The sequence below is a fragment of the Aspergillus karnatakaensis genome (assembly GCF_047715665.1).
Source record: "Aspergillus karnatakaensis strain CBS 102800 unplaced genomic scaffold BJY04scaffold_19, whole genome shotgun sequence".
Classification (NCBI taxonomy): domain Eukaryota; kingdom Fungi; phylum Ascomycota; class Eurotiomycetes; order Eurotiales; family Aspergillaceae; genus Aspergillus; species Aspergillus karnatakaensis.
The window spans coordinates 155,117-179,392 of record NW_027395731.1 but is presented as its reverse complement, the minus strand read 5'-3'; the positions used below and the strand labels follow the sequence as shown (position 1 = coordinate 179,392).

The 24,276-nt window shown below is 51.2% G+C and overlaps 9 protein-coding genes across 9 annotated transcripts; 5 read left to right on the top strand and 4 right to left on the bottom strand.

Annotated features, from left to right (window-relative positions):
- Positions 1–47: 47 nt before the first annotated feature.
- BJY04DRAFT_227063 (Zn(II)2Cys6 transcription factor) lies at positions 48–1,826 on the top strand (the record flags this gene model as incomplete). Its single annotated transcript, XM_073718552.1, has 2 exons — positions 48–106; positions 170–1,826. 2 exons carry the CDS (start codon positions 48–50, stop codon positions 1,659–1,661), a joined length of 1,551 nt encoding a protein of 516 aa, XP_073572186.1. The 3' UTR covers positions 1,662–1,826.
- A 312-nt stretch (positions 1,827–2,138) lies between these two features.
- BJY04DRAFT_186957 (ankyrin repeat-containing domain protein) lies at positions 2,139–3,766 on the top strand. Its single transcript, XM_073710962.1, has 2 exons — positions 2,139–2,273; positions 2,327–3,766. The coding sequence occupies exons 1-2, from the start codon at positions 2,156–2,158 to the stop codon at positions 3,724–3,726; spliced, it is 1,518 nt and encodes a 505-aa protein (XP_073572185.1). The 5' UTR covers positions 2,139–2,155; the 3' UTR covers positions 3,727–3,766.
- Positions 3,767–7,093, bottom strand: BJY04DRAFT_186956 (VIT and vWA domain-containing protein). The gene is made up of 2 exons (XM_073710961.1): positions 5,477–7,093; positions 3,767–5,428 (listed from the first exon to the last, which is right to left on the bottom strand). The coding sequence occupies exons 1-2, from the start codon at positions 7,071–7,073 to the stop codon at positions 3,813–3,815; spliced, it is 3,213 nt and encodes a 1,070-aa protein (XP_073572184.1). The 5' UTR covers positions 7,074–7,093; the 3' UTR covers positions 3,767–3,812.
- Positions 7,094–8,210: 1,117 nt separating this feature from the next.
- Positions 8,211–9,613, top strand: BJY04DRAFT_40427 (uncharacterized protein). The gene is made up of 6 exons (XM_073720303.1): positions 8,211–8,409; positions 8,475–8,707; positions 8,762–8,905; positions 8,965–9,064; positions 9,133–9,266; positions 9,353–9,613. Exons 1-6 carry the CDS (start codon positions 8,405–8,407, stop codon positions 9,535–9,537), a joined length of 801 nt encoding a protein of 266 aa, XP_073572183.1. The 5' UTR covers positions 8,211–8,404; the 3' UTR covers positions 9,538–9,613.
- A 591-nt stretch (positions 9,614–10,204) lies between these two features.
- On the bottom strand, positions 10,205–12,400 carry ste7 (MAP kinase kinase Ste7). Its single transcript, XM_073720302.1, has 4 exons — positions 11,995–12,400; positions 11,786–11,943; positions 11,175–11,712; positions 10,205–11,124 (listed from the first exon to the last, which is right to left on the bottom strand). Exons 1-4 carry the CDS (start codon positions 12,283–12,285, stop codon positions 10,345–10,347), a joined length of 1,767 nt encoding a protein of 588 aa, XP_073572182.1. The 5' UTR covers positions 12,286–12,400; the 3' UTR covers positions 10,205–10,344.
- A 994-nt stretch (positions 12,401–13,394) lies between these two features.
- On the top strand, positions 13,395–17,860 carry spt6 (chromatin-remodeling histone chaperone SPT6; the record flags this gene model as incomplete). Its single annotated transcript, XM_073715997.1, has 4 exons — positions 13,395–13,568; positions 13,641–13,820; positions 13,891–17,554; positions 17,610–17,860. 4 exons carry the CDS (start codon positions 13,395–13,397, stop codon positions 17,858–17,860), a joined length of 4,269 nt encoding a protein of 1,422 aa, XP_073572181.1.
- Positions 17,861–18,046: 186 nt separating this feature from the next.
- BJY04DRAFT_40402 (oxysterol-binding protein related protein OSH3) lies at positions 18,047–21,856 on the top strand. Its single transcript, XM_073720301.1, has 2 exons — positions 18,047–18,556; positions 18,634–21,856. The coding sequence occupies exons 1-2, from the start codon at positions 18,521–18,523 to the stop codon at positions 21,391–21,393; spliced, it is 2,796 nt and encodes a 931-aa protein (XP_073572180.1). The 5' UTR covers positions 18,047–18,520; the 3' UTR covers positions 21,394–21,856.
- On the bottom strand, positions 21,719–23,681 carry BJY04DRAFT_40396 (IFRD domain-containing protein). The gene is made up of 2 exons (XM_073720300.1): positions 23,397–23,681; positions 21,719–23,311 (listed from the first exon to the last, which is right to left on the bottom strand). The coding sequence occupies exons 1-2, from the start codon at positions 23,585–23,587 to the stop codon at positions 22,045–22,047; spliced, it is 1,458 nt and encodes a 485-aa protein (XP_073572179.1). The 5' UTR covers positions 23,588–23,681; the 3' UTR covers positions 21,719–22,044.
- Positions 23,682–24,018, bottom strand: BJY04DRAFT_40395 (uncharacterized protein). Its single transcript, XM_073720299.1, has one exon. The coding sequence runs from the start codon at positions 23,971–23,973 to the stop codon at positions 23,776–23,778; it is 198 nt and encodes a 65-aa protein (XP_073572178.1). The 5' UTR covers positions 23,974–24,018; the 3' UTR covers positions 23,682–23,775.
- Between the last annotated feature and the right edge of the window lie 258 nt (positions 24,019–24,276).

The following is a 24,276-nucleotide window of genomic DNA, read 5'->3' as shown; positions in this document are numbered from 1 at the left end:
TTTATTGTTGTCGATCGTCCTTCGCTTTTCTTCTCGACACAACCACAATGGCTCAAAACAGGCGGACCACCAAGCCCCGCTCGCGAAACGGCTGCATCACTTGCAAGTGAGTCTTTTTCTTGTCCTCGATTTAAACTTCTTACAGTGGATGTTGATCGTCAGGGTCTAGGATTCGGCACGTTAAATGCGACGAGGCAAAACCCGAATGCACGCAATGCCAGAAATCCGGCCGCAAATGCGATGGCTATGACAATGCCTCTCAGACCCAGCTTCGCCAGCGTATAGCTGAGCGTCACCGGCCGATTGAGAGAGGAGCTTTTGGTGCCAACCACAGGCTCGTTCTGCGACAAGAATCCCGCACCGAGCGTCGCTACGTCGACTTTTTCTACACGCACACCTCGCACGCTTTCTCGGGGTTCTACGAATCGAAATTATGGTCTTATCTTATTCCACAGCTGGGTGAACACGAGCCCAGCATTCGCCATGCCATGACTGCCATTGGAGCCATCCACTCGCGCGTCCAAATCGCAGCGAGCTCCCCAACCCCGGCCGAAAATTCGGCCCCCACAGAACGATTTGTGCTCGAGGAGTACAACAAGTCCATTCAAACCTTGGTCAAATCACTTGCAGCGTCCAACGGCGATAACCTCGACCTCACCCTCACAACATGCTGTCTCTTCGTCTGCCTCGAAATGCTCCGCGGTAACCAGAAAGAAGCCCTAGATCACATCGAAGCCGGCCTTCGAATCATCCACAAACACGAACAAACCCGCTCCCTCACCACCCACTCAAACGAGCTCTACCACGAACTCCGCGACATGTTCCTGCGCCTCAACCTCCAATCCTCATTTATGGGCCGCCTCCTCATCCCACTCAAACTAACCACCACAACATTAAGCCCCACCTTCTCCCTTCCAACCCTCAGCGAAGCCCGCTCCACCCTCGACCAGCTAATGACCAAATCCCTCCTCTACATCCGCTCCGTCGGCATCATGCGCGAAGCCCGCGACCCAGAGACCCAAGCCGACCTCGAAGCCGAGCAAGACGAGATCCTCCAAGAACTCCTCGCCTGGCGCTCCGCCTTCGACAAGCTCCTGCTCAAACTCGCGCCCAAACTCAACGCCGCAGACCACTGCGCCTCACTCCTGCTTCGCATTTACTACAACACCGCCCACTTCTGGCTCCTCGTTGTTCTCGCCCGCGACGAGGACCGCTACGACTACTTCACCCCGGAGTTCGAGGAGGTCGTTGCAAACGCCGAGCAAATCATCCAGATTACTACATCCTCCCCGTCCTTTGACCCCAGCCACGCCTTTACCCTTGAAGGCGAACTCATTGGCCCCCTCTACTATGCTGCCTGTCGCTGCCGCCACCCGACTATCCGCCGGCGCGCAATCAACGTGCTAGAGCACCACTCCAAGCGCGAAGGAATGTGGGATGCACGGGTCTACTGTGCGGTTGCAAAACTCGTTGTTCAGGTTGAGGAGAGCCAGTGTGTTGTTCCGCCGACGAGTGAAAGTGATATCGGGACTCTGGCGAGGGTTTACGAGGAGGTGCAGCAGAAGGACTTTAAGCCGAATCCGGTACAGGTGACGCTTTACTTGAAGCCGCATGGGGTTGATGGGCCGTGGGTTATGAGGGGGTTTATGGTTGATTGGTGATTTGGTTCTGTTGTGGGTGGTTTTTTTTTTGGTTTGTTGTTCAGCGATGGGTGCATGTTACTACTTTTTTTTTGTTTTTGTTTCTTGTTTGATGGTCAGAGGATATATAGCTCTGATTGATGTCATGTTCGTTCTAGCGGGCGTACTTGCTTTACCTTACTACAGACATTCAGCTTAGCGATGTTCGTCTTCTATAGCGTTGCTTTTGGATAGCGGCTAGAGAAACCTATATATTAGACTGAGACCAAATTCATATAGCGGAATCCGTATATAGACCTTCATCATGAAAACTAGCCATGCTAAGAAATAAGCTTACTTTTTATAGCATATGTGGTCCACATGAGACCCTGGGCAGTGGGCACCTGCAGAGCCACTCGTTCTTAGCGTAAGCACAGCCATCCATCTTCAGCCTCGCGTCACACCTAGTTAACTACAGCCCACACAGCCCACTTCGTATTCCTTAAGTCAACATAGACTTCACCTCCAATCCTCAGATGCATCTCCCCGGCATGACACCGCCAATGCTGCCCCCGGAGATCATCCTCCTGGTCCTCAAACAAGCAGTCGAAGTCTATACTATCCCTGAGCTCTTCCAAGCCCGGCTAGTCAATAGTAAGCCCGCTAGATCAACTCAAGAGAATTCCAGCGCTAATAGGATATAACAGCAACATTCGCTGACGAGCTCTTTGCGCTTCTTATACGGACTGACCGTCTGGAAAATGAGCGGTTCACCGTGACAAAACGGTACCGAAACTACTGGACTCCATTTCCGGAGCGTCTGAAGAGGCAGTACCTGAAAGTCAAGATCGACCGGTACCACGAGCGACCGTGTTCCCTCTCAGAATTGGTCCATCTTCTACTGGATAAAGAGAGCCGTAGTCGGATCTCTCCAGGGGTCCCACGAAAGAACAGAGAGATCCGAATCCAACACATAATTGATGCACTTGTTCACTCCAGAAACACAATCATATCCTTGCTCGACCCGGACCTTCACGAGAAGCTGAATGGATCTTCGTCATTCTACGCCCAAAATACATTGCAAAAGCAGCAGATCACGCTTCTACGGCTGTTCAGTGCAATCTGGCGCGATGACCCAAATGAGCTGAAGAATGTGTTGCAAGGCGAGTGCGGAAGTCTTTTTATTACTCCCAGTTTTCTCTTTGGGACGACACCTTTGCACCTCATAGCATTTAGGGGAACTAAAGAGATCATGGAGGCAATGCTTTTGTACGCTGACTGGAACTCCCTCCGAACAATCGGTTGGCAAGATTCTGTCCCCGGTACAGCCCTTAAACTTGCTATTCGATCCCAAAATCGCGCGGTTCTAGATGTTTGGCTTCAGAGAATACACCAAGGTTCTAAGTCGCTTTCAGCCTCGACCTTCGCGAGGGCCTTCATTGAATTCGTGCGAGTTGGAGATATAAGAATGGTCCAGTACCTCAACAAAAAGCGTACTCGGTACACTGAGCCACCAGTGTCAGAGTTTCTGCACTTTCACGCACTTATGGAGGCAGTCATGCACGGCCATGTGGATATTGCCGCATGGCTGCATATAGATTCAGGGACAGATGTGGATCTTAATCAGGTAGCAACCTGGGACCGGAAAGGGCCACTCTTTGCGGCACTGCAGGACTGTCCTCCCAACACAAGACTTGAGATGATTAAAATGCTTCTAGGGGGAGGCGTGGATCCAAACCACACCTCTACCGTTGTGAGAGGGACGCCGCTGCAGGCAGCACTCCAGCAGCGGCAGGATAGGGACAAGATTGTGCAGCTTTTTCTGGAACACGGCGCTGACCCCAACGCGCGTGTAGCGAGGAATGTGAATAAGATGAGATCACCCTTGCTGTACGCCGCCAGGCAGGGTGACGTTGAGCTTCTGCGCCGGCTATTCGAATTGGGAGCCGATCCACGAGTTGTATGCCGTCGATTGACGATAGTCGATGAGGCAAAGAGAGGGAATATTCTGAAGGATGTCAAAGAGATGCTGGTGGAGTTTGGATGGAAAGAGAGGTTTAGTGTATGGCTTGGGGGAAGGCGCATATTGGATCATCTGAACAGGTAGGAGCTCCTGCCAACAATATCGTTCTTGAATTAGATAGAAGGATCAATATCTATGATTCACAATTTATCATTATCTTCAGTGCCATATCAACTCATTGTGCTCTGAGTTCCTCCATCCTTGACCATCCCCTCAGCTATCCCCGTCAGGGTCTCAGCCTCATATGGCGCAAGCTCTGACTGTATATACTCCCGTGCCTTCTCGACCATTCGCAGCCAAAGTCCTCGGCAACGTCGAAACTCGGCTTCCAGCAATGCCACAAGCACTATCGTCAATGCCACATTGAAGTGCGCACCCTTGGCAAGCAGAGCTTGAACAATCTTGTATACTCCAAAATCCAGAGCTTCGACTTCCTCTGTGCGCCCCTCAAATGCCCCGTCCGACCTCTGGAACTGTAGGATTTGACGGACAAATGCTTCCTTGTTCTGAAGCTCGGTTTTCTCAGGCGGTAGAGAAAGGCTATTTGTCTGCGTCGTTTTGAGTATGGATTTTGGAGCCTGTGGGGCTTTAGATAGGGATTGCGATGGACGGCTCATTGACTGGGCTGGAGAAATTATAGACTGAGCTGCGGGATGAGTCAAAGGTTCGAAATACTCCTGGGGTGAGTATTGAGCCTTCTGCTGAAACATCGGCTGGACTGGTGGCCTATTTAGACTTTGCATTTGTGGTCTGGAAACCTCCTCCGGGCTGAACAGGCTTGTGTATCGGGATCCGGCACTGTCAGATGCATTTATCGAAGTGCTAGCACGACGCAGTGAGTGCTCGGGTGGAAGCTCTCCGCTGTTAGAGGTCGATGGATGAAAAGCGAGAACACTCTCTGGACTAATTGGATCAAATATACTCCTTGATTTGTTAGCCGGGTCTCTTGCATGCGCCGTACCAGTGCCATGTGCCGGGTGCCCAGGTGCGTCGAAAGAATCAGAAGAGTCGAGAGCATCCAGGCCGAATTGCTGGTCTTCATTACCGCTCAAGAAAGTATCAAAGTCGAAATTTTCAAGAATCTCAGGATTCTCGGCGGCTGAAAAGTCGAGACTGAAGGCCTGCTTTTTGCTCACTGTCCTCGCTCTCTCCTTTCTCATAGCCCTTTTCACGCCGGTAGATGCTCCCATATGTGATCTTTGTGTTTGTACTTGGTTAGTCGAGTGTGGTATACTTGCTAAGAAGTCAATCTCCTCTTCCTCAATTTCCAATTCTGACGGGACATGAGTTGTCTGAGTGTAAGCCGTATGATTGCGAGTTGTCTGGGTGCGAGTCGTGTCCGCAGCATACTTCCGTCGCTCAGCTGTCAGTTTGTCTGGTTCATCCCCTTCCAAGGTCTCGACCGCCACGAAACTCGTCCATTTCGAAACCAGAGAGCCCTGACAGCCAAGGCGCTCCCCTTCTTTCTTGGTCATATCTTGGGCCTGCTTCGTTCCCCGAGAGACATGACCAGCTCTATAGATCCAGCTCTCGCCACGTTCGAGTTCGTTTAGAAGGGCTAGAGTTGCAAATGTGTGGACTGTAGAGTCACGCTCTTGCAACTTGTGGATTGGGACATATGTTATAATTCGCTGGCCCAGCATAGACTTCCTCTTGATCGTGATTTGCGAGTTCTCATCCAATTTGCCATCCGCTGAGAGAATAAAGACGCGATTTCTCTGAAATGGGCTCAAATTGAAGATGTTTCCTGGAGACATGAGGATAGAGGGTGGTTTGTCTACATGGCCTAGAGACCGTTAGTAGACGTAGCCAGTTTGTGTAGATTCTACCTTACCCTTCTGTTGCAGATCCAAGCCCTCCACTTCGATCGTTATATCTGTGACATGGCCCGTCATAGCAGCTCTCAAGACAGCAATCATCTGAGCCTCCCAACCACTGCTGCTTGCTGTTGGAATAACCTCCGCGTATCCGCCACCTGCCTTTGCAATACCTTCAACAAGTTCGTGGGAAACGGCATTCCCTATTCCAAGTGCAAAAAACCTAGCGGAGCCCTCGGACTGTGTGCACGTCGTACGCACAAACTCGATCGTCTTTTGGGTCTGCCAAACTTCACCATCGGTAAGAACAATGACATCCAGAGAGCCACGTCCGCGAGCAGCCACTACTGACTGCAAAGCCGGCAGCAGATCAGTACCGCCCATGTCGTTGCTAAAGCAAGAGACATAATGAAGCGCTTGGTTCAACGTATGCTCCCCGTAAGACTGCGAACTTGGCCAGAGAGATTCAAAATTGGATCCAAAACAATATATATTAAACCTTGACCGGGGCAACCCACGTAAAAAAAACTGCATTGAGGATTTTAAGCCAGTGATTTTGTCGAGCATTGAGCCTGAACAATCCGCCAAAAATATCACTTCGGTGTCTTCCATGGGTGCCTGATCCCTAAGCATGAAACTCGGGGGGATCTCGATCATAGCAGCCGAAGACCCTTCTAAGTCATTGTGCACCTCGAGAGTAGCATGCGGCAGTTCTTTGTCAACGGGTGGGTGGGCATATATCTCGAGTACAAAGTCTCGATCTAGGCAATCGTTGTCTCCATCAAGTCTGACCGAAACTGATCGCGACGGAGGAGTGGGAGAATCAGATTCTGAAATAAAGTCTTCCCAGCGCTGGCAGCGCCGTTGGCGGATCTCACGCTCAACGACAACGTGGTGGGTATTGCTTTTGACATCGCATATTTCATTACCGGCAAGGATGTCAATCTCTAGCAAGAGCTTCGTGTCGAACTGTGGTCCGATCACGCCGACTTGGAATCCAGGGTTTCCGTATCGGGGAGCAATGTAGGTCGGGATTGTGAGGATGGTCGTCGTCTCGTCATCCGACAGTCTGTACTTAAGGAAGAATATGAACGAGATTTTCACCTCAACGGTCGTGTGTGCTGGTATGTTCCCGAGCTCAGTTTTGAAAACCCCAGTACTGTCTTGCTCGACAAGACCGGCGGAACGACCAGCATTGACTGCGTGGTTGAACTCATTCCTTGCCTCTGGTCGGGGTTTTACAACGCCCTGTAAGGTCTTCGTAGCCCCGATCTGGCATTTGAAATCAACAATGCTTGACTCATGAGGGAGGGGGAACTGGTAGGTTCCTTTCTCGATGTTCTCAGGAGCGTCGTTTCGAAAAGACTGTGTTACAACGGCTTTGGCCATGCCTTGAGTGACACTGATCGCCAATGATACGGCGAATGAAGGCAAGAGTGTTGGCTGCTTGGGAGGTTCCTGTCGTTGGTATCCATAGGAAGGTGGTATGGCAAAATTTCTTCCAATATAATGGTAAGGATAAGATATTGGTGGAAGTCTCCGCCATGAACGGCCGTCTTGGTAAGGGCTTGGGGGTTCCACGGCGTCGAAGACAATACCAGGGATAGCCGCCATGATGGAATATGCCTTGAGGCCGAGATGCTGAAGTGTAGAAAAGAAAAGAGGTTGGGATGAGGTATTTATGCATGCTCGTAACGAGGCTAAGCCCGCAAGCCGCTTGGCAAGGCTCACTACAACGATATAACCCCTCAACCCCTACTCTTAGAGACTCTTCCCCCTCAATTCTCTTATTGAAAATAATGTATTTTGCTTGTGACAAGGCACAGTTATGGCTGGGCTCAATGTCGGTGATATATATCTCCTTGGGAGACTTGCATTCAAGCTTGGTGTTGCTGGACGAAAGAAGGCGGCGACTTGATGATTTTACGGAGCAACCTGGCTGTCCACACAAACAGTTTGAACCTCCTACTCAGCCTTCTGGTCAAGTTTGCTCCCTGCTCTCGTTGTCTGAGTATATACTAATATTCCGAAGCTCTCAAGCCAAACGGATTGAGACTAAAGTGAACGACAACTACCACATGCTGCAGGAAGTCCACACCTGGTTTGCGAAGAATCTCAAGGACTCAACAGTAACCGTACGGCGCCAGACAACACAAACTACAGTGACAGACTATCAGAGCCCTAATACAGTCAAGACATTTGAGCTGCATGAGAGCCAAGGAGCTGGGTCTCACCTTGTTTGTCCCCTCGCGTGTATCAACCCCGATCTCTTGACCGGCAGGTTGTCGAAGACGGTCGATTTGTTTACGTGCCATTGTGTCACGCCCGGGAAAACGTCTCATAGAGCAAGAGTCGGCGCGGTTGCAAGTCAGTACTTTCAAGGGATCTTTCTCCGTATGCTACCTTTTGCTAACTATATTCCCCAGTGTCACCTCTGAGCATTTGCGCCCGCATAGCTGGCTCTGAAAGGCAGTACATGTTGTATAAAGTCGCTGACAGGGGTAGCGGAATGCTCAAATCCCTTTATGTTCAAAAGGTAGCGCGGACAGGTATGTAGTCTACAGTCTCTGGCTACCGAAAGTTGTACCTTCCAAAGGGTGGTCACATCAACGGTCGATGGCGCCAATGCTATATACTAGAGTATCGAGGGCCAAGGGACAAAGTGCTATGCCGGAGCTTAATTCTGTCAATACAGTAAGGCCACTGGCCATAATTGCTGAGTGATCGCACGGAGAGTTTTGCTTTCGGTGACCAGAGACCACAAGGTTATATCTCGGCGTATAGAAAGTCGGCCTACACTTATAGACGTCGCCGAAATCGAAGGTTTATTCCAACAACTCACCTTAGACCAAACCAAACCCCTAATACAGCAAGGAGCAAACAACCTGCTATGCTTTACCTCCGGTTCTGGTCAAGAGCCAATTCCCCCTTACATTCTGAACTTGATGGCGTGAGTTTCTCAACCCCTAAGGGCTTATTCACGGTCCACCTTGGCTAATCTATCTCGCGATTCAGCGATACTAGACCACTCCAGAAAGCCATTGAATCAGTCTCTTTCAGCACCGCCTCACAGAGCTTCTACGAAAGATCAGATGCATCGGCCGTACACATTCTCCACTATAAGAGCGCAGGCTTGGACGTTTTCGCGGACCAAGACGGGGAGTATCCCGCCTTTCAATTTCAGGACCATGCCGAGATCATCCTCTGCTACGCAACTGATAGTGACCTTGTTCGCATGATATTGCACCGTAAGTAACTCATCATCAAAGCTTGGGTCTCTCTCTCCAACTCGCATCCTATAGTGACCCCTACCACGCAATTCCACCTTGGCAAAGACCAAAAGGCTTTAATCATCGCGAACATCAAATGCATCGGCTACACTACAGCCAACGATGCGGCACCACCCATGGACGTCGAGGCCACGATACGTTTCTCAACAATTGAAAGTACCTTCTCCCGCCTCTTCCATGTCCATCCACTGTGCTGACAACAACATCTCACACAGGCTGTGCATCTTTCAAGCAAAAGCTCGAGGACATGAGAATGGAGCTTTTCATTCTGACCTTGCAATACCCAGCAGTCACCGAGACGAAGCTTGTTAAAGTGTAAGTTGCTTCCCCTTTCACACAATCTCAAGCTACCATGCTACCAAGCTAACTTCATACCCTAACAGGCAAGCCTCCACCATATACACCGAGCACCTCCAGGTCGCCGACGTAGAGGTCTCAATCCTCCAAGATTCCACCAATAACCAGCTACGTCTCACAGTCGTGAGCAGAGACGGCCTCACTATCATCAGCCAAGACTGTACGTGAATCTCATTTTCTCGTCCCCTCTCCCTCTCCCCAATCTTCACGGCGACTAACCTTTTATCACGCTTTCTCGTACACCAGTACCCGCAACCTTTCTCTCGTCCTTCCACACAAACACACCGGACTTCAAATCCCCCAGCTACGTAATCCAACTAGACGAGTCCGGAATACGAAGAATCAAGAAATACGCCCAGGGGTTCAGTGTTCTTGGGTTCTCGGATGTTGCAGGTAAGTCAGGTTCACTTAGGGCTTTTTGGGCCATGTAGCTCTCGAAGTCGGTATTTACTTTACTGACTATTTTATCTGGGTGTGGTTATTGAGCGTATTTCCCAGCTTGGGCTGAAGAGTATATCTATGGGAGATTGTGCTAGAGATTCTGCTATGGTGATTGACTGAGGGCGTTGGGTTAGCAGTAGTATTATGCGTGATTCTTTGTTTTTTTGTTCTTTTTCTGTTCTTGAATAGAGGGTCTCATGATTTGCTCATGTATTTGGCTTGGATCGGTAGCGATCTGGAACAGGGGCTGCGGCGCTAGGTACACGTTGATAGGGTTGGTATAAATGCATGTGTGATGATATCGGACGAGAGTACAGTGCGGACCTAAACCCTTGGGCTTTGAATTCTTGAGGAATAACTTAAATAGAAATCTCAACAGCGCAAGCAAGAAGATGACTGCTGAAGACGTATATTCTACGCTGTAATATTATCCGCAAAAGGCCAACATGGAGAGGTGAAATGGGATAGCATCCAGAGTGTGATAAATGCATGAGTTCCAGCCTCGAGATACAGAACATGTGAGATGCAAAACCAGATAGCTAGGAGTTATGTATGGTTCTTTCAAAAGACGGCATGAATATTCCCAAGAGGCATGAGTGAGGATCTAAAAAGGGTAATATTCATGGAGCAAAAAAGACAGTAGATATGAGGGGAATTACACGCGAAGACGAAAAAAAAAAAGAGCAAAAAGAAGTGGCCAAAGAATGAATACGCCCTGCCGATGCAAAAATCATCAGAAACACAGTGGCCCGTTGTCGTTTTGGTGGTGAGCAATCGAATGTAGAGACCGTGAAGGTCTAGACGGCTCCCGTCATGTGATCGCCACGTCGCGGCCAGCTCGGTGTGTTCTGGCTGGGGGCAACGCCGGCGGGTGAAGGAGCGGCGCGAAAAGGTAAGGATGTGCTCTGCAAAGGCATACGCGAGTTTGTGTTGTGCGAGCTGGCGGAGCGCGATCCAATGGATGGACGGAGTGACGGATCTAAGCTAGAGCTTGTGTCGCCTAGAGGAGTTCGTGAGGGATGACGGGTTGGGCGATAGTCGTCTTGCTTAGACTCAAGAGACAGGTGCTCTAGCGAGATCGGAGGGGAGCGTGTCGAACGCACTGGGTATTGAGATGGGTGCGAAGGATGGGACGGGTGGGATGGGTAAGCTTGGCGAGAAGAGTATGAAGGTTGAGACGGATATGATTGCTGGGAATGTTGGGATGCATGTGAAGGGTGAGAGGGGTGCGAGGGATGAGAGGAATGAGACGATTGTGACGAGTACGATTGCTGAGATGAGTACGACGGCTTTGAGGGTACCTGTGGCCGTTGTTGGTGGGTCGGGGCGTCATGAACCAAGTTGAGGGGAATGTCGCCAGTTGCGGAGCGCGATGGCTTGCTAGGGACATGTTTCTGGACTGGGGCAGGAGGCGATGCTACCCGCGCGGGTGATGTGTCTGCAGAGCTCTCCTTGAGAGATTTGGGCGCCGGCGGTGCCAAGTATGATTTCCGGTTGTGCCGCTCCATCATGCTGATCGCCCACTCTTGAAGGTCGACCGGGGTCCGTTTAGCGGCTTGCAAGAAGGCATCCTTCTCCTGTATAATGGGTCAATGGTGTCTAGTCGAGAGAAAGTGGGGGTACTAACATATAACTCAAGGGGTGTCGGTCGTTCTTCAGACTTCTTGAGCAGACACTTCGCAACAAATTCGTGCAGCACAGGTGGGAAAGCGTCACTTCTAGGCAATCTAGGAGCGGGCTCGTGGACGATTTGCTGCAGGAGATCCAGGATACCCATAGGTCCCGCGCTGGCTCGGTCTCCGGCTGAAGAGTCATTGGTATCGAACGGGAATCGTCCAACAGCCAGTTCCATCACCGTCAAACCCACACTCCACACATCCGAACGGACAGTGTAACGACCACCTTGAATTCGTTCAGGAGCCATGTAAGTCGAAGTACCCACAAAGGTGTCTGCAATGGAGTTGACGGTTTCCGTGGCGACTCCAAAGTCACAAAGCTTGATATTTCCACGGGAGTTGACAAGCACGTTGGATGGTTTGATATCACGATGCATGATACGGTGGGCCTCGTACAGGTACACTAAGCCCGCCAAAATGGACTCCGTGATCTTACCCAACACATCTACACGAATGGGTCCAAAGTCTTTGGAAATACGATCGAGCGAGCTAGGCACGGACGTTAGCATATTTACTTCGGAAGCGTTGCAGCTGGGCCGCAAGGTCTGCAGATCTAACATACCCACAGTCCATATACTCCATGCACAGGACGATATCCCTTGCTTCATTCTGGAAGGCACCGTAAAAGGTCACGATATTGGGGGAATTGCAGTCATGACCGACTTGGAGCTCTCGCAAAATCTGCTTTCTCACATTTTCTTTGGCATCCACCCGGATGATCTAAGAGCACTGTCAACGAGGTCCTCCAACTTTGAGTGGAACGATCTCTACCTTTCGAGCCATAACGACCTTAGTCGAGGCATGCATGACCTTAGACACAGTTCCTCCATTTCCGGCTCCAAGTTCCTTGAGTGTAACCAAGTCCTCGCTGCGAAGATCCAACCTGAACTCTAGACCAATCTCCAACGTATCCGTGGTGGCTTTGCTCTCGCTGTTTCCAACAGCCCCAGCAGCCTGGGCGTCTTCTTCGGACGGCTTCGCGGCGGGCTTCGGCGTAGAGTTCAAAGCGAGGCCTTTGACATTCTTGCGCTTCAAGGTTCGCGATTTGAAAGCGTCGGCCATGGTGACGGTGGCTAGGTCAAGGAGGGGTCAGGTCGACGAGCGATATCGTGCACGAGGGGCGGGCGAGTGTTCTGGCAATCGGAAACAATAGACGAGCTGCAAGATTCCTCACAGCCTTGCTGTCAATTTAAGATAGCCAAAAGTGAGCCAACAAAAGGACTGTTTGTTGGGCACTGGATTACAGACAAGCGCCGCGAGTCAGGTCCAGTGAAGTGGGGTTTCCCCTGGACTCAACTGCAACAGTCGGTGTCTGATAATCTCCCTGAGCTGAAATTGGAGACCACAAGGTGGAAACCAACACAGTTCACAAAGAGCTCCGGGTTGAAGAACAACGAGACGATATCGACGACCGGAAGATGGGAAGATAATAGTGTCGATGGTGCCGGTGGATGGGCGACTAATAAATGTGAATGGTGGAGCTTCGGGCGGAGATGGACAGGCGCGAAGACCAGCGGCTATACAGGCTTCTGGGCATCTATTGGCCAGGCTTGAGTCGAATAGGAGAATAGATAGCAAAAAATAGCTGCAGCTGCAGGAGAAGTAAATCTAGTCTGCTTCTGCTAAGAATCCTAATCGCAAGACGCAAGGTACTATTGCGGAGTACGTGGTTGTGGTTCAACAACTGAGACTACAACAAAGACAAGGCATATAAATAGGCTTTCTTTCACCAATCTAGTTCTTTGGTAGGGAACGATTCCAAGTGACTGATGACCGAAATACACCAGCTTCCCATCTCTTGAGTCTTCATTGACATCGCCGCATCGCGAGCAAGAGGAACAATAGCTTAAGTGTGGTCTGGAGCTTTCATAAACCACTCCACGTGATTGCGCGCGATATCACAAGCCACACATTAGGCGGTGAGGCATAACTGAGCCACTCCGGCGAGCCAGAAAAGACTCCAGCAACCAGCCATCCATACTTGAAGCCAGTCGTTCTTCTCAGAGCGTCTCTCAGACTCTTTCACAGCTCTCTCAATTCGATTGGTGTCACGGTGACTTTTATATTGCCTCATCGAAGCTTAGAAAACACCTATATATCTTCTTCTTTCGGTGGTCCTCCCCTTAGATCCTCTTGAGCCCTTTCGTCGCAAGACAGCCGGACAACACACCATGAGCGCTCGAGATTTGGTCGAGGGTGAGGCCCTCTTGGACGATGACGAAAACGAGGAAGAGATGGTCGATGATTATGGTGAAGGTGGAGAACGGATCAAACGAGGCGGCGATCACTACGATTCCAGCGAGGAGGATGAAGATGAAGACGACGACGAAGAAGCTGCTCGCGCCGTAAGTCGAGCCTTACACTTTAAGTGGCCACGAAGCTTTGCATTCCGGTACTAATCAGCAATGCTTATTTAGGTTCGAGAAGGATTCATCGTCGACGAAGACGAAGAGGAAGAGGACCGCGCGCGGCGTCGCCGCGAGAAGAGGAAACGAAGACACGCAGAACGAGAGCGCGAAGATGAGCATCTTGACGAAGAAGATTTGGAACTGATTGGCGAGCTCGACCCAGCCCGTCAATCTGCAGCTGCAGCGGAAGTATGATTCGCCCGGCGTTTACCCTCGCCTTTGTCCTCTAGTGCGCGGAAGAGAAACTGACAAGCACCAGTCAAAATATAAGCGTCTCAAGCGCGGCCATAAAGATCGAGATATTCGACAACCGTCTCAAGCCATCGACGACATCTTCAACTCGGACGAAGAAGATGAGCCCGCTCCAGACTATGGCAGACTCGGCCGCGGAAGACACCCTCACGATGAGATGGATGGTTTCATTGAAGAGGATGTTTTTTCGGATGATGACTTGGACCGGGAACGAGAAGATATGGAAGTCGCCCGCCCCAGGAAGTCGGTCGGTTTCGGCGCAACGGACACCACTGGTCTCGACGAGAACGCCCTGGAAGATATGCGCGCTGCCTTCGGAGACGGGAACGATTATGATTTTGCCCTTGCTCTGGAGGAAGAAGAGGAGGAGCAGGAAGAAGATTTGGAGAAGAACCTAGACCTCAAAGACGTCTTTGAGCCTTCACAACTGGCTGAAAAGATGTTGACAGAGGAGGATAACGAGATTCGTATGGTAGACAGGCCAGAACGACATCAAATTGCGCGCAAACCCTATATCAAGGATGAGACGGACGAAATGGATGAGGACCAATTGCGCGTAGAAGCCACTTGGATTGCCAACTTGATGCTCCTGAAGAAGCGACTCGAACCAGAGCTTCGAGAACCGTTCCATCGCTCAGTCGCCAAGGTGCTGGAGTTTCTTGTCAACGAAAAACGCGAGGTGCCATTTATCTTCCAGCATCGCAAGGACTACATGATCCACACAGTCAAGGTCCCTAAAGACGGAGCGTCGGCAGATCCGGATTCAGGCGCTCAATATACTATCAGAGCTGAGAAGCTACTAAACATGACTGACTTGTGGGATATCTTTGAATACGATCTCAAGTTCCGTGCGCTTGTGGAGAAGCGTGACACGATTCAAAAGGCCTACGACAATATTCGGTCACTGTTTTCGGTTCAAGACCCAATTGTGGAGGAGGCGTTACCTGTGGCGACTACCATGGAAGAACTGCAAGATATCCAGGACTACGTGCACTTTCAGTACGCTACACAACTGAGGGATTTGACCTTGACAAATGGCGAAGGTGAAATTCACAGGCGAAAAGCGCTTACGAGAAACTTCTTTGAGCGCGTTCGCAATAGCAAGTCCTACGGACTGGTGCGCGCATTTGGCATTACAGCGGATGCCTTCGCTCAGAATGCATTGAAGGAAGGCCGTCGTCAGTACACTGAAGATCCGTCCGAGCGCCCAGACGAGATGGCGGACGGATTCGTTGACAATGACTTCAACAACTCAGCCCAAGTTCTCAAAGCCGCTAAAGGCATGTTTGCGGAGGAGATTGTAATGAGCCCCAAAATGCGCAAGGTGATTCGCCAGGCGTACTACATGAACGGTGCCATCGATTGCTTCCGCACAGAAAAGGGTCTCCGACGCATTGACGAGCAGCATCCATACTACGAGTTCAAGTATTTAAGAGATCAACAACTCAGCGACATCGCACGCCGACCTGAACTATTCCTGCGCATGCTGAAAGCAGAAGAGGAAGGCTTAGTAGAGGTCAAAGTGCGTTTCGAGAACTTTGATCACTTCCGCCAACGCCTATACCCTGATATTGAGTCCGATAATTACAGCGAACTTGCCGACTCTTGGAACCGTATGCGGCGCGATGTTGTTGACTTGGCTCTTGGGAAGCTAGAGCGTGTCATCAACCGAAGTGTCAAAGAAAACATACGTCAGGAATGTGAGAACCATGTTGCAAAAGAATGCCGAGAGGCATTCTCACAGCGCTTAGATCAAGCACCATACAAACCCAAAGGCATGGTCCTGGGTACAGTCCCTCGCGTCTTGGCTTTATCCACAGGTGGTGGTATAGTCGGCCGGGAGCCCATTCACTGGGCTTACGTCGAGGAGGACGGCCGTGTTCTCGAAAACGGAAAGTTTGTCGACTTGTCAGTGGGTGATCGGGATCGTGGCATCGCCGATGGCAGAGACGTGTCGGCTCTAGTTGAGCTCGTGCAACGCCGTCGCCCGGACGTGATCGGTGTGTCAGGGTCGTCACCGGAAACCCGACGACTGTACAAATTACTCACCGAGGTCGTGGAAACGAAGAACTTGGAGGGTGCATCTTATACTGATGACCGTGACAAGGAAGTTAGCGACCCCTTGGAGGTAGTCATCGTCAACGACGAAGTGGCACGGCTCTATCAACACAGTGAGCGAGCGAAGAAGGACCATCCCAGCTTCGGCCCTCTCACTCACTACTGCGTTGCACTCGCCAAGTACTTGCAGAGTCCTCTCAAGGAGTATGCCTCGCTAGGCCGCGACATAGTGTCAATCCAGTTCAAGCCAGGCCAACAGCTGGTCACACAGGAATTGCTATTGAAGCAGCTGGAAACTGCGCTGGTTGACATGGTCAACTTGGTTGGTGTTGACATCAACGAAGCTGTGTCGGACCAACCCACTGCCAATCTCCTCCCTTACGTCTGTGGTCTGGGCCCGCGTAAGGCAGCTCACTTACTGAAGATAGTGAACATGAACGGAGGTGTGGTCAGGCGTAGGGCTGATTTGCTGCCAAGTGAATATGTGGCATACCCAGCTATGGGAGTTGAGGTCTGGACAAACGCAGCCAGTTTCTTATACATTGAGTACGAGAACGCTGATGCAGAGGCGGATCCCCTCGACAACACCCGAGTGCATCCGTCAGACTACGATATCGCTCGCAAGATGGCCGCTGATGCCCTTGAGTTGGACGAGGAGGATATCAAGGCCGAAACGGATGACAATGGACGTCATGCCATTGTGCGCAAACTGTTCAGGGAGGAAGCTCAAGACCGTGTCAACGATCTCATTCTAGAAGAGTACGCGGAGCAATTAGAGAAGAATCTCAACCAGCGGAAACGTGCCACACTGGAAACGATCCGCGCGGAACTCCAACAACCATACGAGGAACTACGAAAGCCTTTTGTCTTCCTGAGCACGGACGACATCTTCACCATGCTCACTGGTGAAACGACAGACACGCTCAAGGAAGGTATGGTGGTGCCTATCTCCATCAAGCGCATCAGCGATGACCACATTGAGGGCAAACTAGATTGTGGTGTTGATGCGCTTGTCGGAGAATCGGAGATGACGGATCGATACGATATTCCAGTACGGGCGCTTTTCTCGCTCCATCAAACGGTCCCGGCGAAGATCACGTTCCTCAATCGCAAGGCCTTCACCTGTAACGTTTCGCTGCGCGAAGAACAGGTCAGTCGCCCATCTAGGCCAGCCACCGACAGGTTGCATGCCGGAGAATGGGATCACCGCCAGGAAGACCAGGATCGGGAGGCGCTCGAGGCGAAAACACAAAGTGGTGGGCGGACGATGCGTGTCATCAAGCATCCCCTCTTCCGCCCGTTCAACTCCACGCAGGCAGTGGAGTTCTTAGGTTCTCAGAGCCGTGGCGACGTCGTGATCCGACCGTCCTCGAAAGGACCTGACCACTTGGCGGTTACATGGAAGGTAGCGGACGGTATCTTCCAGCATATTGACGTCTTGGAGTTGGACAAGGAAAACGAATTCTCTGTCGGGCGCACACTTAAGGTGGGAGGGCGATTTACGTACAGCGATTTGGATGATTTAATCTTCAACCACGTCAAGGCCATGGCCAAGAAGGTGGACGAGATGATGCTGCATGAAAAGTACCAAGAGGGCAACAAAGATGCCACCTGTACGTCACACTTCCCCACATTCTACTATTTTACCGAGTACTAATGGCTGTTCAGATCTCTGGCTAAACACCTATACCAAGGCCAACCCGCGACGGTCGGCGTACGCCTTCTGCATCGACCCCAAGCACGCGGGCTACTTCTTTCTTTGCTTCAAGGCCGGTGAGCATGCGCAGGTGCATAGCTGGCCGGTGAAGGTGATTCCGCAGGGCTACGAGCTGCAGCGCAACCCCTATCCCGACATGCGGGCGCTGTGCAATGGATTCAAGCTATTGTTTACCAATATGCAGGCCGGCAAACGACACTGAGGGGCTGTTGGATGTACCCAATTGTTATTCTAGCATATTTTCTTCTTCTTCTATACTGTGTAATATTTCCATCATCTCTTGGTCAAGGGCGAGGTGTCCTCTTTGCTTTTTCAATCTACAGTGCATGGAGCGGGAAAAGAAAGCAGCGATCGATGATCACAGATTCAATCAACAGTAATAAATTACCAATTGATAACCGGTTCCTGAGTAAAAGTTACACGTGAAGAGAGCAATCCTCCTCGGTGTTTCTCGGAGACTCACAGGGCGAGTTTAGCCTCTCTCCGCATTTATGAAAGAATGACATGCTGACCATGACATGCTGCCTTCTTCTCATTATTCCCCTGCCCTCAACCTTGCTCCTCTTCCAACTCCCTCTCTCCAGTACTCTCCTCTTTCATAAATACTCCAGTCTTGTCTCTGCTGCTTGTCTCTCTATTCTATCTCAAGAATTGGACAAGCCAGCCCCTTCGTTCTCAGCCCTGTCCCCCACCCGTCAATGCTCTCGGACTCCGCTCCACCCGCTCTCCAGGCACCGACGTCGATTTCAATTCCCTTGACTTCCCCCACTTCACGGCAATCGGGCGCTGCAGAGCTGCCCCTCGTCATCATCGGTGTTTTTTCTGTCCCTCGGCGACTTTTCTGCTGCATCCTCGTACAGCCATGGCGGCTATGGAAGAGTTAGAGGTCCATAGCAAGGTGAGCCCCGCGGAATGCGATCACAAGCAGGTCGGTCGCGGCGCACATAGCTAACCAAACCTCGATTTCCCTTCCAGTCCTACTTTGTCCGCTGGGTTCCTGTCAAGTCGGATCATACCATCTCGTGGAGCATTCAACCGCACAAGAAGTCGCTCAACTTTGGCATTTTCAAGCATCCCGGGCAATCCGGCGTCCTCAGCACCCCGAGCCTAGGCGCAACTGAAACGCCGAGCAACGAGTCGAATGAGAACCTCGCAAATGGCAGCAGTGGCTCGCGACAGAATAACTCGGCCTCTCTTATCGAGAAGCTTACGGCTATGGGGCTGAAGCAGATCCGCTGGCACGGAAAATGCGAGGCAGATAAGATCGTTCAGGGGACCTACGATGTGCCTCCTAATGAGGGTGGGAACTATGCGCTCGTCTTCGACAATACGTTTTCGAAGCAGATATCCAAGACTATGACTCTTGTGCTGCTAACTTACCCGACTGCTACGCCCCCGCAGGCGGTTCCGACTTCCCTTGCGGCCAGTCAATTAGGGGCCGATACTGATACCATAGCATCGAGGAGGAGGGGCAACAGTCTTATCGCCAGAATGCCGCCGCAGATACAAGTCCAAGAAGGCGACAGCGCGACAACAATACATACCGGGCTTCTACTGAAGCGCCGTCGTAAGCGACATCAGGGATGGGCACGACGGTTCTTCTCCCTCGACTTTTCGACTTCTACGCTATCATACTTCCACGATCCCAACTCTGCGACCCTACGTGGTTCAATCCCGTTAACTCTCGCCGCAGTAGCTTGCAACGAGAAGTCGCGTGAAATCTCTATCGATTCTGGTACTGAAGTATGGCATCTACGTGCCCGCGATGATACCGAGTTTACCTCGTGGAAGGGGGTCCTCGAAAAGGCCTCTTCTCCTAAGAGCGCTGGGGTCGATGACCACAATCAGTCTCAGAAGTATCTGCATCCGGATGCGTCACTTCGACTACCAGCTCAGCACTACCTGACAAACGCTGCTGAGGAGCGCGAATGGTCGCGGGTTGCTGACTTGGTCAGCCGGGTCTCAATATCCCGTGATGCTGTCCGCCGTCTAGCCAAGGACACCGACCCCAAATACATGAGTCCTGGCCCACCGTCCCGTGGACGGTCAGGCCGATCTCCTAGCCCTCATCCGGCTGAGCCTAATGGGGAAGAGAAGCGGTCGTTTTGGAAGAGAAAGGCCTCCAACCCTACTCCCAGGCTAACTGCTCCGAGCGATTCATCGTTCGACAAGAAGCCAAGTACTATGGCAGGTACAGAGCACTCTAGCGACACTCATGAGAGCCTTATGGCTCTTCTGCGCGATTTAGATCAGGTCGTCAGTGAGTTTTCGAACTTGATCACGGAGAGCCAACAGCGGCGCAATCCTCCCCAGTTCTCCGTCCAGTCGCGAGTCAGCATGGAATCCGACAGGTCGGAAGAGTTCTTTGACGCCGTGGACGCTACGGATAGTCAATTGCTCACGATCAAGGGCGACAGCGATGAGGATACGGTTGCAGATGCCCCGGCCGACACCACCGCTGACGATGCACCATCCGATAGCGACGACGACATTTCAGAACCTGCCAGTAGTGGTGCCGCGCACGATCAACTCTTCCCTGGGAAGCCCAAATCGCTCACTCCTCTTCCACTCGACAAAGTTTCCCGCCGCGACAACATTACCGCACCTACGGTAATGCCCCCAAGTCTCATCGGCTTCCTCCGCAAAAACGTCGGCAAAGACCTCTCGCAGATTTCAATGCCCGTTTCCTCCAACGAACCTCTCTCCATGCTCCAGCGCGCCGCCGAAGTCATGGAATACTCAACCCTGCTTGACAAGGCCGCAGAAGTCAAGGACGCCAATGAACGCCTCCTCTACGTAACCGCATTCGCCCTCTCCTCCCTCTCAAGCAGCCGCATCCGCGAACGAGCAATCCGCAAACCATTCAACCCGATGCTCGGCGAGACGTTCGAGCTCGTCCGCGAAGACATGGGCTTCCGCTTCATCTCAGAAAAGGTCTCTCATCGCCCCGTTCAACTCGCGTACCAAGCCGACGGCAAAGATTGGAGCCTCACCCAGTCCCCGCGCCCCTCCCAGAAGTTCTGGGGCAAGTCCGCCGAAATCGTAACAGAGGGCAAACTCCGCATCACCCTCCACACCACTGCCGAACACTTCTCCTGGTCCCCAGCAACCTCCTTCCTCCGCAACATCATCGCCGGCGAAAAATACGTAGAGCCAGTCGGCGAAATGACCGTCCTCAACGAAACCACCGGCGCCCGCTCAATCTCAACCTTCAAAGCAGGCGGCATGTTCTCCGGTCGCTCCGAAGAAGTCACAACTCATCTCCTCGACGCCTCCGGTCGCGAAATCTCCGCGGGACTTACGGGAACATGGACCTCCTCCCTCCAAACCACCCACTCCAAGTCCCAGATCTGGTCCGCCGGTCCCCTCGTCTCAAATGCCCCAAAACACTACGGCCTCACAACCTTCGCTGCATCTCTCAACGAAATTACCTCGATAGAAGATAAAAAGATCCCCAAGACAGACTCGCGTCTCCGTCCTGACCAGCGACATCTGGAAGACGGCGACGTCGACCGCGCAGAGGAAGTCAAGGTTCAGCTCGAGGAAGCGCAGCGCGCAAGGAGAAGAGATATGGAAAATTCCGGCGAGAGTTGGGAACCAAGGTGGTTCTCCAAGGTTGATGGCGTTAGTGATGGTGAGGAGGCCGTTTGGCGCCTTAAGCACGGGAAGGACGGGTATTGGGAGGAGAGAGGGAAGGGGACCTGGAGCGGGGTTGTGCCTGTTTTTGAGATTTAGATATCTGGGTCTTTAGGTTGATCGACTTAGGATCCAGACTTAGATGGGATAAGATGGGTTGGTTTGAGTTGGGTGGATTGTGTTGCTTGGGGTATTGATATTGGATAGATGAGAAGACGTGAGATGGGATGGATGTAGCTAATTTTCACATTTAGCTATATATATGGTATGGATTCTATATTAGCAGGTTGTTGTTTCGAAGCCTACGGATGTGTCAAATGACCAATAAATATATTTCGGGTCCAAAATGGGTGATCGATGAAAGCCGCTTGCAAACATATATTTCCAACACTCAATAATGAACATATATGGGGATGCGCACACGGAAGAGACAATCAATTATACCTAAGTAAGTCTTTGACTCTGTTCATTCATTGAAACAATGAGCAAGCAGGTTTTACTGTAGCCACATGAGTAGCTACCAACCCTCTTTTGACTATAAGGTGAACGACCATGTGTAAACTTTGAGATTGACTATCATTTCTCGCGAAAGTGACTATATCGAAGCTTAGACCAAAAAGACATATCATGTAAACTGATTTTAGGAAGAGGAGAAAAGAAGTAAGAGAAAAAGAGCAAGATGAAAGAAGTAAAGCAACAGTGGAGGAAGAGAACAGGAGAACCAGAAGAGGAAGAGAAGAGAGAAATCAATCAGTCGTCATCGGAGTACTCCTGCATTGCCCACCGTCGGTTATTTCGCATCTTCGCGGCCTTCTTCGGCGCGTTCCGGCTCGTTGGCGATTCCATCCGTACCATAACCACCGGTAGGCTATCTAAGACAGCCCGATTGCCCTGGAAGTAGTGCACAGCGAATCCACCCTGAAGCACGCGGCGAAGTGAATTCAAGCGGATCCACTTCCACCAGCGGTCGATGTGCATGACGCCTTGTCGGCCGATCTTGACGGTGAGCTTGCTACCGTAGTGCTTATTCGTGTCTTGGTCGATGGCGGTGTTGTACATTGGTCCGCGACGTGGGTTTGCGACTGTAGTCCGGATAGAAGCGAAGTTTGTGTGGAGGCTCTTTTTGTCTCGCTTGCTGATTCGCTTGGTGTGGACCGTCGCAAGCGACTGCAGCTGGCGCTCGAGTTCGGGGGTGTTGTGGTATGCATTGTAGCGTTTGACCAGCTTTGGTCCTGTGCGGAAGGTTTCTTCATCAGAGTCGCTGTCGTGGCCAGTTTCGCCATCTGCCTCGTCTTCGTCTTCACCTTCATCGTCGTCGTCTTCCTGCGGGGTGTAGCTCTTCTCGTATAATAGGGCTATGTTTTCACCAGCGGCTATCTGCACGCTGGAGTCACCGCCGGTCAACTGCTCCATAAATATCTGGATTGCGTCTTCGCTTTCATTCTCAAGATCTTCAATTTCGGTTGCCATGAAGCCCCATTCCTGGAGTGCTGCGGTGACGCAGGTAGAGTCGTCTTCTGCGTCAATGGATTGTCCATCTGAAGCGACTACGTCTAGAAGGTAAGTCATCTGATCCTCAATACCGTCATCTCCGGCACCACCAAACATGGTGCATGTTCCCAAGCAATGAATCGCTGCCGCTTTGATCTCAGTGGAGGTCGAATCACGGATAGTTCGAGTGAGCAGCGGTTCTGCATTTTCGAAAATGGTATTATCCGCAGCAGTGATGGCAAGAAGCTCCAGAGCGCGCAGTGCGAGTGTAGACTCACGTATGCTTGTTTCTGCCTTGATACTGCGGAAGAACGCAGCTAGAAGGTCCGGAACGCGACGCCGGATCAACTCCTCTACGTAGTGGAACTTGGAGAGCCTGCAGTAAGCGGAATATGTTTCTTCACGACCGAAAACACTGCTGCGTTTGCGATCCAGGATGTCCTCGATAACTTCGAGGAGCTCTTGGTTCCAGTCGGTATTGTTGTTCTCGAGATCGAGGCTATCGAGGTCGTCAAAAGAGCCGAGGCTGCAGCGAAGCGAGGATTAGTATACAACGATGACATCATTTAGCGCAGAAGAAAGAAAAAAAATCCAGGACAAAAGCAACTGACCTGATCGCTGTATCGTCGCTGAGGCAGCCTGCATCCTCATCATCTGAAGCCTGTCTGCTAACATTTCGAGACGTCTGGCGGGAGTTTTGCGCTGAATTTGTGCGCGAGTTGCGGCCGGAACCTTCCCTTGAAGCTGCTTTGCGAGAGATGGTTTTGCCGCTCTCCAGCACCTGGCGACGAAGATCCGGCATGGTGACGGTTGTAATAGTATCGAGGAGAGGCTGTTAAGCTATGATATGAAAGTCGAGAGGTGTTTGCCGCTTTGATCAAGAGGTGGCGATAAAGTATAGATGTAGCAGTAGCGGAGATGAGAATGACGGCCAAGGCAGTAATGAGTTTAATTATTTAAAGGGTATTGAGTCTGAGGAATATCGAGAGGTCATTTGAGAGACGTATAACATGGTAGTGCCGGTAGCAACAAAGGCGATAGTTGAAACAGGAGTTCAATGAGATGAAGGAGTTGTAGAAGAAAGAGAATACTAAAACTGATCAAGAAAGGATACTGGGTAATAATCTGGATAGTTATTCGCCAAGAATGACGTTGGGTTCCGCACGGTGCTTTGTCCGACCACAGCATCCACCCTAGGGTTTGTATCACTTTAGAACAGAAGGTGAATGGTAGTTCTTTATATCTTGTCTTGCACATAGTATACTACTCATATTATTGTATGTCAGCGAAGACTCCTCGAATCTCTTTCTTTGCTGCATGATTGACCTGCGTGGTGCAACCTCAGGCACCAATCATTGTCGCTCTTATCGCCACGTGATGCGGGGTCTCTTATCGGGGCTTTTTGGGATGGAATTCTACATTTATGATTTTTATTTATCAAGGCTCATGGTTGAGGTAGAAGTGAAGCGAGTTGTCTCACTGGGTATCACA

Bases quoted from the DNA above. Each gene is read 5' to 3' on its own strand.
- BJY04DRAFT_40396 (XM_073720300.1), bottom strand. From the start codon at position 23,587: ATGCCGGATCTTCGTCGCCAGGTGCTGGAGAGCGGCAAAACCATCTCT. The intron at 23,312-23,396 runs GTCAGTTGCTTT...GCTTCGCTGCAG, and splicing joins AGCGACGATACAGCGATCAG to CCTCGGCTCTTTTGACGACC.
- BJY04DRAFT_40402 (XM_073720301.1), top strand. From the start codon at position 18,521: ATGGCGGCTATGGAAGAGTTAGAGGTCCATAGCAAG. The intron at 18,557-18,633 runs GTGAGCCCCGCG...TTTCCCTTCCAG, and splicing joins AGTTAGAGGTCCATAGCAAG to TCCTACTTTGTCCGCTGGGT.
- BJY04DRAFT_40427 (XM_073720303.1), top strand. The intron at 8,906-8,964 runs GTACCTTCTCCC...CATCTCACACAG, and splicing joins ACGTTTCTCAACAATTGAAA to GCTGTGCATCTTTCAAGCAA. The intron at 9,267-9,352 runs GTACGTGAATCT...CTCGTACACCAG, and splicing joins CACTATCATCAGCCAAGACT to TACCCGCAACCTTTCTCTCG.
- BJY04DRAFT_186956 (XM_073710961.1), bottom strand. From the start codon at position 7,073: ATGGCGGCTATCCCTGGTATTGTCTTCGACGCCGTGGAACCCCCAAGC. The intron at 5,429-5,476 runs GTAAGGTAGAAT...AACGGTCTCTAG, and splicing joins CTTGGATCTGCAACAGAAGG to GCCATGTAGACAAACCACCC.
- ste7 (XM_073720302.1), bottom strand. From the start codon at position 12,285: ATGGCCGACGCTTTCAAATCGCGAACCTTGAAGCGCAAGAATGTCAAA. The intron at 11,713-11,785 runs GTATGTTAGATC...GTCCGTGCCTAG, and splicing joins ATGGAGTATATGGACTGTGG to CTCGCTCGATCGTATTTCCA. The intron at 11,125-11,174 runs GTTAGTACCCCC...CCCATTATACAG, and splicing joins CGACACCCCTTGAGTTATAT to GAGAAGGATGCCTTCTTGCA.
- BJY04DRAFT_40395 (XM_073720299.1), bottom strand. From the start codon at position 23,973: ATGCTGTGGTCGGACAAAGCACCGTGCGGAACCCAACGTCATTCTTGG.
- BJY04DRAFT_186957 (XM_073710962.1), top strand. From the start codon at position 2,156: ATGCATCTCCCCGGCATGACACCGCCAATGCTGCCCCCGGAGATCATC. The intron at 2,274-2,326 runs GTAAGCCCGCTA...AGGATATAACAG, and splicing joins CCAAGCCCGGCTAGTCAATA to CAACATTCGCTGACGAGCTC.